This window comes from Muscardinus avellanarius (assembly GCF_963383645.1).
Source record: "Muscardinus avellanarius genome assembly, chromosome: 16".
Classification (NCBI taxonomy): Eukaryota; Metazoa; Chordata; class Mammalia; order Rodentia; family Gliridae; genus Muscardinus; species Muscardinus avellanarius.
This window is the reverse complement of record NC_137802.1, coordinates 57,404,240-57,421,170: the sequence shown is the minus strand read 5'-3', so window position 1 is coordinate 57,421,170 and position 16,931 is coordinate 57,404,240. Positions and strand designations below refer to the sequence as shown.

General features: G+C 58.7%; 1 protein-coding gene across 1 annotated transcript in view; it reads right to left on the bottom strand.

Annotated features, from left to right (window-relative positions):
• Positions 1–3,520: 3,520 nt before the first annotated feature.
• Positions 3,521–16,931, bottom strand: part of MRC2 (mannose receptor C-type 2) — a gene marked incomplete at its 3' end in the record, with an annotated part of 72,455 nt that continues 59,044 nt past the window's right edge. Inside the window, exons 9-29 of the mRNA XM_080712331.1 lie at positions 15,712–15,819; positions 14,375–14,490; positions 13,843–13,991; positions 13,121–13,338; positions 12,232–12,374; positions 10,393–10,495; positions 10,045–10,183; positions 9,598–9,794; positions 9,424–9,491; positions 8,743–8,843; positions 8,412–8,554; positions 6,584–6,698; positions 6,318–6,481; positions 6,065–6,173; positions 5,379–5,617; positions 5,139–5,307; positions 4,905–5,054; positions 4,543–4,662; positions 4,261–4,440; positions 3,851–3,877; positions 3,521–3,744 (exon numbers count right to left, since the gene is read on the bottom strand). Coding sequence (XP_080568457.1) covers positions 3,521–3,744; positions 3,851–3,877; positions 4,261–4,440; positions 4,543–4,662; positions 4,905–5,054; positions 5,139–5,307; positions 5,379–5,617; positions 6,065–6,173; positions 6,318–6,481; positions 6,584–6,698; positions 8,412–8,554; positions 8,743–8,843; positions 9,424–9,491; positions 9,598–9,794; positions 10,045–10,183; positions 10,393–10,495; positions 12,232–12,374; positions 13,121–13,338; positions 13,843–13,991; positions 14,375–14,490; positions 15,712–15,819 — 2,982 coding nt within the window. The remainder of the gene's footprint in view (positions 3,745–3,850; positions 3,878–4,260; positions 4,441–4,542; positions 4,663–4,904; positions 5,055–5,138; positions 5,308–5,378; positions 5,618–6,064; positions 6,174–6,317; positions 6,482–6,583; positions 6,699–8,411; positions 8,555–8,742; positions 8,844–9,423; positions 9,492–9,597; positions 9,795–10,044; positions 10,184–10,392; positions 10,496–12,231; positions 12,375–13,120; positions 13,339–13,842; positions 13,992–14,374; positions 14,491–15,711; positions 15,820–16,931) is intronic.

Genomic DNA, 16,931 nt, shown 5'->3' with positions numbered 1-16,931 from the left:
ACACAGGCTTTGGCTCGTGAACGAAGGCTGGGCGCAGTGCCCGGCAGACAGTGCCCTTTGCCCAGACCCACTGGGATGGGCATCGGGGCATCTGCCACCCAGCAAAGAGCCTGGCACGCAGAGGCAGGGCTTCTTGCTTTCTGAATTGAAATGAGCAAGGCGGCTTCACCAAGTGCTGCAGCAGAACCTGCGTCGCCCTGGGCCCTGAGCCTGCCTCCTGCCCCTCCAGAGAGCTAGGAGTGGCCTCTTAGCTGCTGCGGGCAAACGCAGCACCTGGCAGGGAGGCTTAGAACGAGGCCCCTGGGGAGCCCCCAGTGCCTGTGGCAGAGGGTACAGGGCGCTGGTTAGACTCGGCCACTGAGGAGGGAGGGGGAGATGGTAGACAGGGAACACTGGCCTCACTGTCTCAACAACTCCCAAGTCCCCAGGTCCTTGCCTTCACTCCCCAGCTTTCTCCTCTGCCAGGGAAAGGGTCAGGAGGCGTCCCGGGGGCTCCGTCCAGCGAGGCTCAAGGCAACTTGCCAACTGGTCCTTGACTTGTGACCAATGGCAGGCCACTTAACTCACACACAGGGCTGGTGGGCCCGGCTTTGGAGAGGGAGTCACTTCAGGGTGAAGTGGATTAATCATTAAGGACCTCCCACTGGATGGGGCTCCCTGCTCTGAATGACCGGGCTCCCTCCCCGGGTGCTGCTGCTGCTGGGGCTGCTGACAGCTGGAGGGGCCTCAGAGCCAGGCCGCAGCCCTGTGTCCATCTGGGTGGTGCCCAGTCACCCTCGCTGCAGGCAGAGGCCGTGGGCAGCCTCTGAGCCTCCCTGCAGCCTAGTCAACCCCCAGCAAGTGCGAGTGAGCCTGCAACCCGTGGGGCAAATCCAGCGCACGTCTGCTCCTGTTTTCCTGAAGGACGCTGGAAAGAGACAGGAAACCAGCAGTGCTGGGTGCAGCAGGCTGGAGGGGGATGAGGTAACAGAACCCATTCAAAGTGTATTATGCATCTTTTTATACCTTTAGGCTTTGGACCACGTGACGGTATTGCCTAACTGGAAATGTAGGAAGTTTTATTTTAAAAGTCACACACAGGACAAAATGTGATCACACACATACAAGGCGTCTGTCGCCGCCACTGCTGCAGTCGGTCCTGCGCCAACCCTCCATCTTCTGCTGCCTGGATCATTGCAAGAGCTTCCTCACTGGCTTCCGCTTTCACTCCCTGGTTTCCTACCCATTGTCTGTTGCCCAGTCCTGGCCAGAATCATCTTGTTAAAAGGTCAGTGAGATTAGCTGATCCCACTGACTTCCCACTCTACTTAACAATGGCCACTCTGCCCCTGCCTTGAGGCCTCGGCCTCCCCTGTGGTACTCACTGTTCCCAGCTGGGCTCAGGGACCCTCCCTCCCACACATTTCAAGCCAGCGCCCCCACCGTGGGCACCCCTCTTCCGCTGGCAGGGTCAGCATCTCCAGCCTAATCTCCTGCTGAATGCACTCCCGTCTCTGGGGCATTTCAGAGCGCTAAGACCCCAGAAACAAAGGGGAACACGTGTGTGTGTGTGTGTTACTGGAGATGGAACCCAGAGGTCTTCTACCTCCGGGCTACAGTCTCAGACCTATTTTATTTTATTATTTTTACTTTTTGCAGAACTGGAGATTGAACCCAGGAGCATTCTATCTCTGAGCTACACTACACTCCCAGCCCTATTTTTTATTCTTTATTTTGAAACAGAGCCTCACTGAGTAGCAAAGGGACTACGTAGCTGAGGCTGGCCGCAAACCACGATCTTCCTGTCTCAGCCTCCCGAATGCTGGGATTATAAGTGGCTTTTTATTAATATTATTTATTTTTGAAACAGGGTCTTACTAAGTTGTGTAGGGCCTAAGTAGCTGAGGCTGACCGTGAACCTGTGATCCTCCTGTCTCAGCCTCCCAAGTACCCGGATTACAAGCATGCGCCACCACACCCAGCTGATCTATTTTATATATTATTTGGAAACAGGGTCTCGCTAAGTTGCTGAGAGCCTCACTAAACTGCAGAGGCTGGCCTTGAACCTGTGATCCTCCTGTCTCAGCCTCCCACACCTGGGATTAGAGGTATGCACCACCAGAGCTGGCTCAAAGGGGAACTTTCTAAGCAGGCATGACAGCTGCCTTGGAAGGACCCCGGTATGGAGCCTCAGCCAGGGCTGCTCCCCTCAGAGCCACAGCACAGAAATAACAGCAGCAGCTGGCACTGAGCACTCACTGCACGCACTCAAGGCCTCGCTCTGGGCGCCTGGCAAGGGCAGGCGCGCCTCATCCACACTCAGGGCTGCTGCTTCTCCATCAGCTACGTTGCCCAAGCTCACACTCGGTCAGGCAGTGAGGCCTGGCCCCACGTTCTCACCCACACGTGAGTGCCCAGCAACAGAGAGGATGAGCCGGCCCAGCAGGGTGACAGGAGTGAGCGTCCCCGAGGGCCTGGGAAGCAAAATAGCGGGCTGCAGAAGCCACACCTGATGCGGGCTCCGAAGCTGACGTTTCTCTCTCCAGGGATGTGAGGACCCAGGCTCGGCACAGGCAAGGCAGGAACCCTCATCTCGCAAGCCTCTGGAAGGTGTTTTTATTTGTTTGCTTTTCTTTTTTCCTTTTTTTTTAAAACAATAATGGCATATTTTTAAAAAAAAAAACCAAGAACTACAAAAAAAAGGGACGATGACTCTGAGTTCGTTTTCACGCTGTCCCTGGCAGCGGCACTGGGACTGACCAGCCTCCGTTGTTCTGGTTCTGGTTGGCTTCCTGCCTCTCCCGGAGGCACAGGGCGGCTCCAGGAGACCTGGCACTGTTTCCCAGGCCTCCACCAGAGGGCGACACCTGGCACCATCCCGGGACTCTTGCAACACCCTCCCCTCTCTCCAAACCAGACCCAGGAGCTGGAGACATTGGGGGACTTATTGTGGTCCCCACAGGGGACTCTTTCAGGAACAGATCCCTCCCCCGACCGGCAGGAGATGACACCCTAACCCAGCCCAACTCCCCCTTGGGAGGATGGGGTGTCCCTCCCCAGTCCTGTCTCCAGCCCAGCAGACGCCACTGGGGCCCGACCCACCAGCCAACGCAAGAGTGGTGGGTGCTCGGTCCCCTGGGTGACACCCACCAAGAGCAAGAGGGTTCCCTAGCCCAGGGCCCTGGCTCAGAAAGAAGGACTGGGTGAAAAGGGAGAGGGACAGGCACAGATCTAAGGCAGCCAGGCAGCAGGAGAGAAGTGACAGCTGCCCTGTCCCTGGAGCGTGGGTCAGCAGGCCTGGACAGGGGCCTGGGGAGGAGAGGCAGGAAGAGGCTCTCATTGGCCCTCCGCCCCGCCTCTGGTGACCGTGGGGCACAGGCTCAGGTGACAAGACCCCTGGCAGCCGGGGAAGGGGACCACCATGCTCCACTCAGTGAGTCCAGCCCAGCCCTGGCCCGGCTCCCAACAGCGACTCCCAAGGCGCCCCTCCACAGGCCACTGGCCTGGGGCCCCTGGGGGCCGCTGACCCTGGCCCTTGGCTCTAGTCTTGCTGCTCGTTCATTTCCATGTCCGACACCAGGATGTTCTTCTCGGTCGCCTCGTCTGGGCCGGAGCTCCCGCGGCTGTAGCGGGCACCCTCGAAGGCCCCGCGCTCCACGCTCTGCCGCCGCCGGTAGAGGATGAGGGCCGCGGTGAGCAGGGCCAGGAGCAGCAGCACCGCCATCAGCACCACCACCAGGGCCGCGGGGTTCTCGGGGAGCGCTGCTGGGGAGGGGTGGGGGTCAGGCCGGCGCCCCCACTGCCAGGCCCACCCTGGCCGCCTGGGCGAGGGAAGGTCCCTGGGGTCCCAGCACCTCCTCCCTGCACTCACCTGATGGGGAGAGGCTGCTCTCCTCCGCTGCAGCAAGAGGGGAGAAGGGAGGTACAGTCAGCATTCAACGACGATGATACCTGGCGAGTATCTGTACTGCCCTCCAACACTTCACCTGCAGCTGACTCTAAGAAGTAGTACTATTAACTATTCCCATTAATGAGGCCACCAAGTTCAAGGAGCTTGCCCTAGGTCAGAGTGGAAAAGTGCTGTCCCCTTGATCTCTACAAAATGAGGTTATGCCTGGGGCTTATTGGCTCAGTAAGTTGCCAGTCCTTCCTGCAGACTAATGAATCCCCGGGAGGACAGAGCCCTTCTCCACCCACTGAGTCCCCTGCAGATGGAGGAGGAGGGACCCCAGCGCCCCACCAGGACCCGCTTGGTGGGGATGGGAGGCGGCCCAGCCTCACCTCGAGGCAGCTTGCAGACGACGCCCATGGTGACGTTGGTGCAGGCGCCCGGCCGCCACAGCCCGCTGTTGCTCTGGATCCAGTAGCAGCTGTTGTGGCTCAGCATGCTGGGACCCAGGCCAGGGGGGCCCCAGTTAGAGTAGTTCACAGCTGTGTTGTCCTGCCAGACCAGGGTGCCCCCTGCGGGAAGGAAGGCACTGAGGGGGTGTGGGCGGGGGAGACAAGGCCAGGGGCTCCTGCAGAGTGGAGGTGCCCTCCCCATCCCCCACGCCGGGCACCCACCTTTGGGGTTGAAGTTCATGCCCAGCCAGGCGCCCCTGCTCTGGCCCTCTGAGCTCTGCAGATGCTCCCAGACGAACACGTTTTCCATCTCATCCAGGATGGACAGGACTGCCCCACCCGCTGGACACAAGGGAGGCCCATGTCAAGGCAGACAGGTCTTCCTGCGGTGGCAAGCCCTCCCCAGGACAGGCTCTGGGGCAGAGCCAAGCTTTCAGGGGTGCGGGTCTGTGTCCGGGGACCATGCACATGAAGTCACATTAGGCGGTAAGTGGGTCGTGGGGGAGGGGGAGGAGTCCTCCTATGGTGTAGCAAGGCCTCCCGGGGACCAGGCCTCCCCAGCAGGCGCCAGTGCAGCCGCCTACCTCTCTGGCAGCGCTGCAGCGCCTCCTTGTGGCCGAGCAGCAGCTCCATGTGGAAGGAGTAGCAGTGCTCCCTGAAGGGGATCCAGGCCGAGTCCGCCAGGCCCTGGGGACAGCTGCCATGGTGGTTTATTCTTCGGGGAGGAGGGGGCCCTGCGGGGTGCAGGGTTGAGGAGGTGGCCCGGTGTCCTCGGGGGCCACCTGCCCCGCCCGCGCCGGCCCCGCGGTGGCACTCACCCCTGCTGACCCCACACACGGCCCCCTGCAGCTTGGTGTCGCAGCTGGCCGTGCGCCAGGCCCCATCCACGTCCACGAAGGCGCAGCCCCCCGGCTGCTGGGGCTCCCCGTCCTGCCAGCCCACGTAGCTCAGCGGCTCCTCCGACACCCAGGAGTACCGCCGGGAGCCCTGGGGTGGGGGTCGGTCGGGCGGTTAGGGCGGGCGGAGCAGGCAGGGGCGCAGGGCCTGGGCGCACCCACCTCCTCGCTGGCCAGCCCGATCCAGAGCGGTGCGCGCAGCCCACGGGCGGCCTGCGTGAGGAAGGCCTGCGTGTAGGGGTCCGCCACGCGGGCCAGGCTGGCGTTGCGGCTTTCACACAGCAGCAGGGCGTCGTGCCAGCGCAGAGGCTTCTGCAGCAGCCGGAAAGTGCCGTTGAGGTAGGAGAGCTCAGCGCCCGGGCTGGGGGGCGACGCCGCTGGGGATGGGCTCAGGGCGAGGTCTGCAGGACAGGGGCAGGGCTCAGCCTCCCGCACCATCCCCGCACGGAGGCCCTGGAGACCAGCCATCCAGCAAAGGGCTCGGGCTGGGCATGGATTAACCCTCAGGAAGCTTGGCGCACCAGCCGAGGAATGAGCCAGGGTCTTGACCTACTCCTGCCCAGGAAACCTGGGGCAGAGGAACCACCCTGCAAGGTGCAGGGAGCCTCCAACAGGGAACCTTGGGATATAGCAGCCTGGTGCCCCAAGCCCTCCTCCTGTGACCCCTTGTGCCCCGCCTTTCCATCTCCTGGCACCCGGTCTTTCTGCCCACCTGCTTTCCTGAGCAGATACGTGACTCTGTGGGTGGCTCCAAGGCCCCCTGAGGTCCGGGCCCATGTCCCCTTCCTCGGGACACGGCCCATAGCAGCTAGCCGGGGGCCAGGGCTCTCAGCGTCACGGACACCTACCTGTGCCCTTCTGGCAGATGAAACCGTGAGTCTCCTCCGTGCAGCTGCGGTCGTCCCAGCGGCCCGTGAAGTGGGCAGAGGGGCTGTGCAGGACCACCGCGCAGCTGGTCTGGGGGCAAGGAGCAGCTCAGGGGAGTCCCCGGTTCCCCCTCTCATGTGGCGGTCCCTCCCCCCAGCGGTGGCAAAAAGGCTAGAAAGAGGGGGGACCAAGTGCAAGGTCCAGGGTGCAGCAGGGCAGGTGGGGCGTCCTCACCGGCTTGTTGCCGCTGAGAGCAGGGCTGGGGCCAGATGGCTCCCCCGGTGCCCAGTTGGCATAGAGCAAAGGCTCCTGCTCCACCCACTGGAAGTCCCTCTGCGAGGTATGGAGGCCAATCCAGAGGTCAAAGGTCACACCGGGCAGGCTGGCCGTGATGAATGCTACAGTCCCCGGAGAGAGCCGTGAGTGAAGGGGCAGCTGAGCTCTAGCCACTGGGGGGCCGTGCTGGAGGAGACCGGTGCCTCCCCCACTGCTGGCCCTACCTTGCTCCAAGGGGTTTGCAATGGTGACCAGCTGGGCCTCTTGCTGTTCACAGGAGAACTGCGCCTCAGACCACTTCACCCTGTCCTGGGGGTCCTGGCCCTGGATTCGGAAACACTGCAGGCAGGGAGAGAGAGAGAGGTGATGTCCAGCTCTGCCCACCTGTCCCAAAAACCCAGAAAAGTCCTTCTCAACTTGGTGAGACCCTGTTTCAAAATAAAAAATAAAAATTGGGCTGGGGATATAACTTGGAGGTAGAAACATCCATTCTGATTACTTTTCTGGCCCCAAATTTTCCTGTCTACACACTCAAAATGCTTGGGAAGAAAATTTTTAAAATGTTATTTATCAAAAAAAAAAAAAAAGCTTCCATTGGATGTGGCAGTGCATGCCTGTAATCCCAGTTCTTGGAAGCCTGAGACAGGAAGATAGATCAGAGGTTCGAGGCCAGCCTTGGCAACTTAGCAAGGCTCCCAGTAACTCAGCGAGACCCTGTTTCAAAATAAAAAATAAGGTAGGGCTGAGAGTGTAACTCAAAGGTAGAATGCTCCTGATTCAGTCCCCAGGACCACAAAAAGAATGTATATTTGTTTTATATGTCAGTTAAAAAGTAAATTTAAGTAAAAATAGGAAGTCGGTTTTCTATTGCAGAGAAAAATAATACTGAAAGAGATGTAATCACATGGTTCTTATTAAAACTAAGTGCTGGGCATGGTGGCGCACGCTTGTAATCCCCGCGCTTGGGAGGCACAGACAGGAGGATCGCGCAGGTTTGAAGCCAGCTGCGCGCGCTGGCTTAGGAGACCCTGTTTCCAAATAAATTTTTTAAAAATGTAAAAATAGGTCTGGGAGTGTAGCCCGGAGGTAAAAGGGCTTCCAGGAACCCCAGTACCACCAAAAAAAAAAAAACTATTTAAATATTAATAACTATTATATTTCATCCCTCGAGTGACCCAATTCATAGTTCCAATTTTTAACTAATTAATTAGTTTATTTTTGGTAGTGGGGATTTAACCCAGCACCATTCTACCTCTGAGCTATCCTCCCAGCTTGTGTTATTTTTTATTTTGAGGTAGGATCCCACTAAGTTGCTAAGGCCGGCCATTAACCTGTGATCCTCCCCTTGCAGCTCCCAAGTGCTGGGATCACTAGTGTGCGCCACCATGGCCAGCTGTTTTTTGTTTTTAATTTAAAAATGCTTTTTAAGCCAGGCATGGTGGTGCATGCTTGTAATCCCACTACTTGGGAAGCTGAGACAGGAAGATCGCAGCTCAGCAAGTAGTGAGACTCATCAATACAGCAAGACCCTGTTTCAAAATAAAAATAAAATAGGGCTAGGGGTGTAGGTCAGAGGCAGACTGCTCCTGGGTTCAATCCCCAGTACCACACACACACAAACACAAAAACTTTACATCTTTAGCTCATGCACTTAACTTTTGTCTTTTTGCATATTATTCTATATATAATAGTCACATTCAAATAGAAGTAAATAATTATACACCCCTACACAGATAAAATGCACATATACACAGTCTGGGTATGCATGCCTAATATTTTTGTTTTACTAATCAGAGCTCATGATCAAAAGGTTGGGCCACCTGATCTAGAAAACTCAGCAAAGTATTTGGACGACTTTGCTTCCTGGCGGATCCGAAGGTGTTGTAACACTGAGTGGTTTCCCCAGGAGTCTAGCCCTGGCCAGTTAAAGGCAGGGAGGTGGGTATGGGCAAAAGGCCATGACTTTGATGTTGCCTAACAGCCGGGACTCCTGAGGCTGCACCTTCCCATGCCTGCGCCCTCTCCTCCAGCCTTTGGGTGTCCCCTTCCTACCTTGTTGAGGAACTGGTTCCAGCCAGGGGGGCAGCCCCCCAGGGCCGTGGGTGGCAGCTCGGCGGGCTGAGTCTCTCTGGTGCTGTTGGTGCGCTTGCAGATGTAGGGCAAGGCTGTCAGGCACCTCTGGTCCCCCCAGTCCTCTATGAAAGAGGAGGGGAGGAGGGCAGTCACCCTCAGGGCAGGGGAGGGATGGCCTGCAGCCCTCTTGGGACTCTGGGCTGGCACTCAAGGCCACAGAGAGACAGGCCCAGCCCTCCCTAGGCCTAGCCTTTAGAGAGAGACCGATGGCCCCTGCCGGGTACCCCAAGGCTGACCCCTGCACTCTCACCTCGGCTGGCTGTCATGTATACACACTTCTTGTCCTTGCCAATGGGCCGAGGTTTGCCTGGTGCCCAGGAGATGAAGTTTATAACGGAGCCATCTGTCCACCTGCAGAGCAAAAGACAGGGGTGACCCCAGCCCCGGCCCAGGGCTCAGCCGCCCTGTACACTGAAGGCAGCAGAAAGGGGCAGCAGGGGGCCCATGGCCAAGGGCTGAAGAAAGGAGCCACAGCGCTTATGCAGCCAGGGACCCAAGGGCTGGTGCTCTGGGCACGGTTCTCCTTCCCCAAGAGCCTGAGAGCCTCAGAGCCCAGGATCCAAGACAAAGGTGTGCTGGGATTCCCACGGGCGCCTGGTCCCTCTACCTCCAGTCTCTGGGGCATGGAAGGAGGGCACCGAGTAGGGTCCCCTCTAGGCCATCAGATGTTGTGCCGGTGCCCTGAAAGGCTTTGTTCAGATCAATGGGGGATGCTGTTAATGACTTCAATTTGTTATTTCTAATTCCCACAAGAACCTTAGGAAGCAGGCTTATTAGTCCCACTTGCAGATGAGAAAAACAGACCAGAGAGATTAAGTCCACTCGCTCTGGGCCCCACAGCAGCAAGTCCGCCCCTCCACCGCGCTCGGCCGCTGCCGCCATCCACACCCGCGCCCTCTCCCACCCGCCGCCCACCTGCCAGGCCTCTCACCTGAAGCGCCCGTCGCTCTCGGAGGTGTGCAGGCCGATCCACCAGTGCTGCTCCTGGCCCCGCGAGAACTGGAGAAGCGGGACGGGCGGGCGAGGGGTTGGGGTTGGCAGCCCCCAACCTCCCTCCCGGCGCTCCCCCCCCCCAGCCCACCGCCCAGGCTGGCCCCACGCCCACCTTCTGCAGGTTGTGCCCCAGGAAGTCCAGCTCGGCCTGGCTGTGCACCGAGGTCAGCTCGGCCTGGAACCACGTGCAGATGCGCTGCGCCTGCGCCCACGTGGAGTGATGCTCGAAGAACTTGTACTCGGCCTCCTGGAAGCGCAGCCATTCGCGCCGGCCTGCGGGCGCAGCGCGGGGTGGGCGGGCGGCCAGGCCTGGAGCTGCCCTGGGCTCGCCCCTCCTTCGAGCCCGAGGCCAGGACCCAGCCAGCTCCATGCGGGCCGGAGCCCCGAACCCCTTGGGTTCAGCCCAGGCCGCTGTCGGGCGGGGAGCCTTACCTTGCGGGCCCACGTCCTCGGGAACCTGCACGTCCACGCCTGCGGGGCAACAGGGTCAAAGATGCTGCGGGGGAAGGAGGCTCTCCCCGAGACGCCCGCCCGCGCCCCCAGCGCCCCGCCACGCGACCTCTCGGGATCTTGCAGATCCAGTCGAGCTTGGACTCGCACTGCATGGACACCCACTGCAGCGAGGCCAGGTCCAGCACTGCACAGCCCCGGACGCCGGCGTCATCGTGCCGGCTGCGGTCGAAATTGTGGTAGGAGAACTGGAGAAGGGGGCGTCGAGGAGGAGGGAGGTCAGGCGAGCAGCAGGCAGTGCATCCCCAGCACAGGGAGCGGCCCGGCCCCCTCCAGCCCGCTTGGTCTGGCCGGCAGCCCCTTTTCTAGGTCCCTGCACTCCTCCAGGCCCCGCCCACCCGATGCCCCGCCCGCTTCCAGGCCACACCCACCGGCCCCACCCCTGGGGCTCCCCTACCCCTAGTCCGTCGCTCCAGCGCCAACTCTGACCCCCTCCAGGGTCCCGGCGGTTCAGGCCAATCCAGAACCAGTGCTGCTCGTGGATCTCGTGCTCCGAGTCCCTGCAGCGCGGTCCAGGGGTGGGGACGGAAGACGGGGCGTTGAGAGCAGGCGCCCGAGCCCTAGCCTTTCCACCCGGCTTCACACTGACCCACCAGAGCGCTGGGGGGGGGGGGGGGAACCTGTTTGTGTGCTTGCTTTTAAAGCTGTCTCCCTAGAATTAGGGAGAGCTGGGGGTGGCAGCCTGGGTCCCCTTCCCTTCCCTTTCCTTCGGGATGCCCTGCTCAGCAAGTCTGCATGCCTTTACTTTAAGCAGTGTGGGAAGCTGGGGGCATGTGGCAGAGGCCCGAGGCTCCGAATTAGCCTGGATTCAAGTCCCCGCTCTCCCGTGGAGCAGCTCTGTGACCGTGAACAAACGCCCTGGCTCTCCTCAGTCCACCAGGGCCAGTGGGAATCTTCCCAGGGTGTTGAGGGGACTGAAAGAGGATTGTATTTTAGCACACACTGGCATGTGGTATGAAGTGATGAATGTTGAGTTATTATAATTACTACTCAAGTCACAGAATCTGTGTGTGTGTGTGTGTGTGTGTGTGTGTGTGTGTGTGTTGCTGGGGATGGAACCCAGGGGTTAGAATTCTACCTCCAAGTGACACCCCACCAGCCCTATTTTTTATTCTTTTTTTTTTTTTTTTTTTTTTTTTTGGTGGTACTGGGGTTCCTGGAAGCCCTTCTACTTCTGGGCTACACTCCTAGACCTGTTTTATATTTTTATTTAGAAACAGGGTCTCCTAAGCCAGCGCGCACAGCTGGCTAACCTGCACGATCCTCCTGTCTCTGCCTCCCAAGCGCGGGGATTACAAGCGTGCGCCACCACGCCCCGCTATTCTTTATTTTCTAACAGGGTCTCACTAAGTGATGGAGGACCTAAGTAGCTGAGGGTGGCTGTGAACCTACAATCCTCCTGTCTTAGCCTCCCGAATGCTGGGATTACAAGCGTGCGCCACCAAGCCCTGCTAAGTAACAGAATCTTGATGATGGCTGAGAGGAGATACTCCTGGAATTAAGATCTCAGGAAGTCTGGAGCTATTTGTAGTTTTCCTGATGCTAAGAGGTAAGTACTGTGTCATGGAATAAAGCAGTTGAAGCCTACAGGGCAGGGCAGGGACGGGGACCTGCAGGGAGCCCACAGATGGACACTTGGCCTTGCAGCCTCTCTCAGGAGGGTTTATTAAGAAGTGTGGAGCCAGGCGTGGTGGCGCACTCTTATAATTCCAGCAATCAGGAATCTGAGACAGGAGGATCGAGGTTTGCAGCCAGCCTCAGCTACTTAGTGAGGCCCTTTGCAACTCAGTGAGATCCTGTTTCAAAATAAAGAATAAAAAATAGGGCTGTGGGTGTAGCTTGGAGGTAGAATGCCCCTAGGTTCCATCCCCAGTACTGCAAAAAAAAAAAAAGTGTGGGTTATGATGTGTTGGTGCCAGGTAGGGGGGAAATGGTCAACTTAAGCCCACTTGTAGATTTGTAGTGGAATGTCTGGGGACACTGCTGGCTGTGGTGCTGGTGAGCAACAAAGTCCCCTGTGTGTGAATGGATCACATGCGTGTGTTTGCCCAAGACGCCAGGGAACCATGGCTACTTGAGGGGGACAGGCTGGTGTCCTGACACTAACGGCAGATGCACAGGCCATTCCAAGACCGCTCAGGCCCCACTGGGGCCTCATTCACCCGCTCAGCCCCCACCCAGTCAGCAACACCAAGAGTCTAGCGGCCATGCCTGCTTCCTGACCCAGGCTCAGTACCCAAAGATCTTGTTGAGCAAGTTGGCCACAAAGTGCTCCTCCTCGTAGCTGGCCAGGCTCAGCAGCTGGGAGCCCAGCTCACGGCAGGCCCCCTGGGCCTGGATCCAGCTCTTCTTGTCCTGCAGCCGCTCGGAGCTGAACACCTGGGAGAAAAGACTCCAGCTGTCAGAGCTGTCTCCGCGGCCCCCTCCCCAGGGACACCTGCCATCCTCCCCAAGTCAGCAAGAGGCGGGACGCTGTGGCTTCGCTGGACTGTGGACAAGAGGGGGAGGTATCCAACTAGCTAAGGACAACCCTGCTCACCAGAGAACGAGTGCCAGGGGAGGGGCGCTCCTAGGGAGCCCCGTGTTCTACCCCTGACCAGGGAAATCCGAGCTCCCTCACAGCACCAGCACAGACACAGTTTGCTGGACACAGTTTTCCTCTCTCTGGACTCCAGTTTCTACCCATAATAAAAGTTGTTGGACTACTTTTATCAGTGGCTTCCAAACCTGCAGATTACCAGGTCCCGCCCAGACCTGCTGACTCCAGATCGCCAGTGTGGCAGCCTGGAAGATTTTAGTTTTACTTTATTGTTTTATGGCACTAGAGATCAAACCCAGGGCCTCCCACATGCTAGGCCAGAAAGTTTTGTTATTATTGGGGTCGCCAGATGCTTTGAAAGTACATGCTGGAGCAGGCCCCGACATTTGAGAGCTTCCTTCCCTCTATGGGTCCTTCAGGTCCTCAAGTGCTTACTGAGCACCTTCTAGGTGCCAGGCCTCAGACTCTACCGATGAGGGTTCATCAGAAGCTAGCTACCCCGCTGCGTTCCGGGGTGGGTGCCCCAAGGCCCCCAGTGAGTCGCCTCCTCCCTCTAATCCTCCCTGCCCACTGCAGGCCGCCCTACCTTGTAGCAGTGCCGGAGTTTGGGGTCTGAGGCCCAGCCCTGGGGACAGGAGCCGGTCAGGCTGGGGGTGGGGTCCGGCCCAGGCAGCTCCGGCGTCACTGGGGTGCCCAGGCTCTGCCGGCAGATGTAGCGAGCCCGGAACGAGGTACAGTTCTTCACTTCCCACAGCCCCATGGCGCTGCCGGTGGCCAAGGCCACGCAGCCCCCGCGGCTGTACCCTGATGGAGGGAGAAGTGAGACCCGGCAGCTGAGGAGGACTCGCATCCCTGCATGGGCACCCAGCCTGGCCGTCTCTGCAGAAGTGTGCCCTGCTGGGGCAGGGCCCAGGGAGCAGGATGGAGGCTGCGGGGTCCTGGTTCCTTTTGCTTGCTGTGACCTGGTGGGCACCTTGCTTAACGCCTCTGGGCCTGTCTCGTTAGGTAGCAATGCTAAGAGCCATACCGTGTGTGGAATTGTGAGGCCTCACATATATCATCCCTTTGTGTGTGTGTGAACACTTTACATACTCTTGAGCCTCACATCAAGTCTGAGGGGAAGGCACCCCACCAGGCAGACAAGGAAACTGAGGCCCCGAGGGTGGACAGCTAGTGAGCAGGGGCATCAGGAGCTGAGCTGGGCCGTCTGGCTCCTGACCAGTGGGCCGCACCCTGCAAAGGATCGTTTTACTGGGAGGGGAGCCCTGGCAGGGGAGTCCGCTGCGGCCTCCAGGGGGAGGGGCTCACCGGGCTGGTCCCGGTTCCAGTGGGTGTACACGACTTCGTCCCCGCTGAGCCAGCGGAAGGCGCCCGTCGCATTGAGGTCCTGCAGGGCCGTCCAGAAGTGCTCGCCCTCCCAGTTGTAGATGAGGCTGCTGACGAAGGCCTGCTCAAACCTTGGGGAGGAAAGCCAGCCGGTCACCCTCTCCCTGTCCCAGGAGCTGGGGGACCTGCCCAGACAGTAACTTGCTGAGGAAAGCGGGGGGACCCTGGAGACTCACAGAGCAGCCTATCTCCCTCTTCTACCACCCACATCCCTTGCCTTGCTGAGAAGGAAGGAAGAGAAAATGAGACCTAGCCAAGGCCTGTCTCTCAGGCATCCAGCCACGCCTGCCCGGCCCACTTTGGGCATGCTGGACAAATAAGTCTTTCTTGTGACCAGATTTCAAAGACACAAGAGCCCACTGAGGCTCAAAGGGCTCCTGGCTCTCTGGGCGTGGCAGACGCTACCCATGTGGTGGGGGGCTACGCCGGCACGGGGCTCCCGCCCCTCCTGTACCTGTTGGTGATGGTGACCAGCTGGGAGCCGTGGTCAGTGCACAGGCGCCGGGCCTCGCTGTATGTCACTTGGTCCTCCCCCAGCCAGTAGCAGGATGGGCTGTGCCACGTCCAGCCCTGGCTCAAGAGAGGGCAGAAGGGGAGGATGATGCCCCACCTAAGGGGTAAGCTGGGCAGGGAGAAGCTGGCTGAGCGTCGCTGAACGTGCTCAGGACAGACAGGACTGGCTTGACCACAGAGGACAGCGCTTGCGTGGCTCTGCACACCATTACCCACCGCTGAAGCACAGAGGGGCTGCTGGACCCGGCCCGCAGCCTGGCTCGGGAGATGAGCAGCATTTAAACCAAGAGGCAGGGTGGAGAGACAGCCAGTGTGCTGGGAAGCCAGGACTGAAAAGCTGGGGAAGATGCCAGATCAGAGAGGGCTGAGTGGTCCTCAGGCCTGGAGAGGCCGGGGTTGGGAGGGTGCGCCCGGAGGGAGCAGCGAAGCCAGCGGGCCAGGGTGGGGGGTGCACAGATGTGCTACACCTGCACCCAGCAGGGGGTGAACACCCCTGGCCATCAGATTCTCAGCCACCAACACTCCATCCCAACCCCTCCAGCCTGGCTTCAGGGAGTGTGAGGGGCAGCCAGAGAACCTCCCCATCCCCTGCGAGGTGGGGCCCCAGGGCGCAGCCCTAGCACAGAGACCCCAGCCCCCCCAGGCCCAATCCCCTCTCTCCTTCCCCTCCCATCTGCCCTGGGCAGGTTTGGGGTGTGAGTGGGGCTTCACCCAAGGGGATGAGGTCACAAAGTGCCCTTTATGAGGGAGCTCCCCACACACCCACCCTGCCAGGCTGGGGCAGAGGGGTGGCCCCCCTCAGCCCCATTCACACACCGGGCCCCACCCACTTACTTTATTCCTAATCCCTTCCCTCCCTCTCTGAACCTCTTCTGGCAGCCCAGTGGGGCTGGGAGCAGAGGAGAGAAAGGCACCTCCCCGGGGAGGGGGCTTTCTACTCCAGAGGAGACGGGACAGAAAGGCACCTCCCCGGGGAGGGGGCTTTCTACCCCAGAGGAGACGGGACAAGTGCGCATGCGCGGGGTCAGACCTGCAGAGGCTCCTCCCACCTGACGCAGCCAGCTCTGCTTCACACACACACACACACACACACACACACACACACACACACACACACACACACACAGCCTACCTGCCCCACCCCAGGATGACGGCACTCCTTCAGGAAGGGGGTTTGGAAAACTGGAAGAAGGGGGTGTGGAGGAGGAGAGGCCGCCAGGCCAACTGCAGGGCTCCCCTCTGTGGGCCCACCCAGAGCAGTTCCAGAAGCGCCCTCACCTTCCGACAGCCGTGGTCCTCCTCCCCGGTCCCCTGGCTCAGCTGGCCAGCCTTCTTGCAGATGGAGGGCAAGGACTGGTTACAGGGACTGTCATTCCAGCGGCCTTCCTAGGGACACAGGAGGAGGGGGCGCCTCAGGTCCCTCCCTGCAAGCCTCCCAGGCCCTTCTGAGACCTGGTTACTAGACCTGGCCCTGCCTCTGACTTGCTGTGTGATTCTGAATAACTGGTCTGACTTCTCTGTGTCCCGGGCTGTTCAAGGAGGACAGGGTTAGTTCAATTAACCCCACAGGTAAAGGATACACAAGTAGTTGTATATAATAGAGAAAATGGCCTCAAAACTGGACAAGTGCTGTCTAAATGGAGAAGATATTTTTTAAAGTGATTTAAGGCTCATTTTATTTCTTTATTTTGCGGGTTTGGGGATGGAATCCAGGGGCATTCGACCTCTGAGCTACACCCCCTGCCCTATTTTTTTATTATTTTGAAACCAGGTCTCACCGAGTTGCAGAGGGCCTCACTAAGTAGCTGAGGCTGTCCGCGAACCGTGATCCTCCGGTTTCAGCCTCCCCAATGCTGGGATTACAAGCGTGCGCCACCACGCCCGGCTTAAGGCTCATTTTATAAATGTCAACAATTAGTGGGCTAAGATTGTTAGAGCAGTAGACAGCAGGGCAGAAAGATGGGGTTCTGAGGTACAGACATTCCCCAGGTGTACAGTAGACCCTCCAAGGGGTCAGGTTCCAAGACCTCCAGGAGTGCTATATATACTGTACTTATATCCATGTAAAGTTTAATCTAAAAACATAGTAAGGGAGTAACAATAATTACTAATACAATAATGTTAACAATACACCGTGATAATAGTTATTTGAAGTTTAGGAAGGCTTTCTGAAATTTTCCACTTAGCATTTTTGGCCTCTGGATGCCTCCAGGTAACTGGAACCCTGAAAAGTCAACCCATGGGTGAGAAGAGCTACTGAGGAGCCAGGGAGAGGGAAGGCCAGAGTCCCCCAGTCCCAGCTAAGGAGGGATTCAGTCCCAGGCTCTTGCCAAAGATGCAGCCTCCCCACCAGCAGCGTGTCTGCCTCTGAGGCTCAATGTATCCCAGCACCCAGAAAATGCCTGGCACCTAGTACATGCTCAATAAATAATATTTATTTACTTATTTATTTATTGTGATACTGGGGATTGAACCCAAAGGCATTCTACCTCTGAACT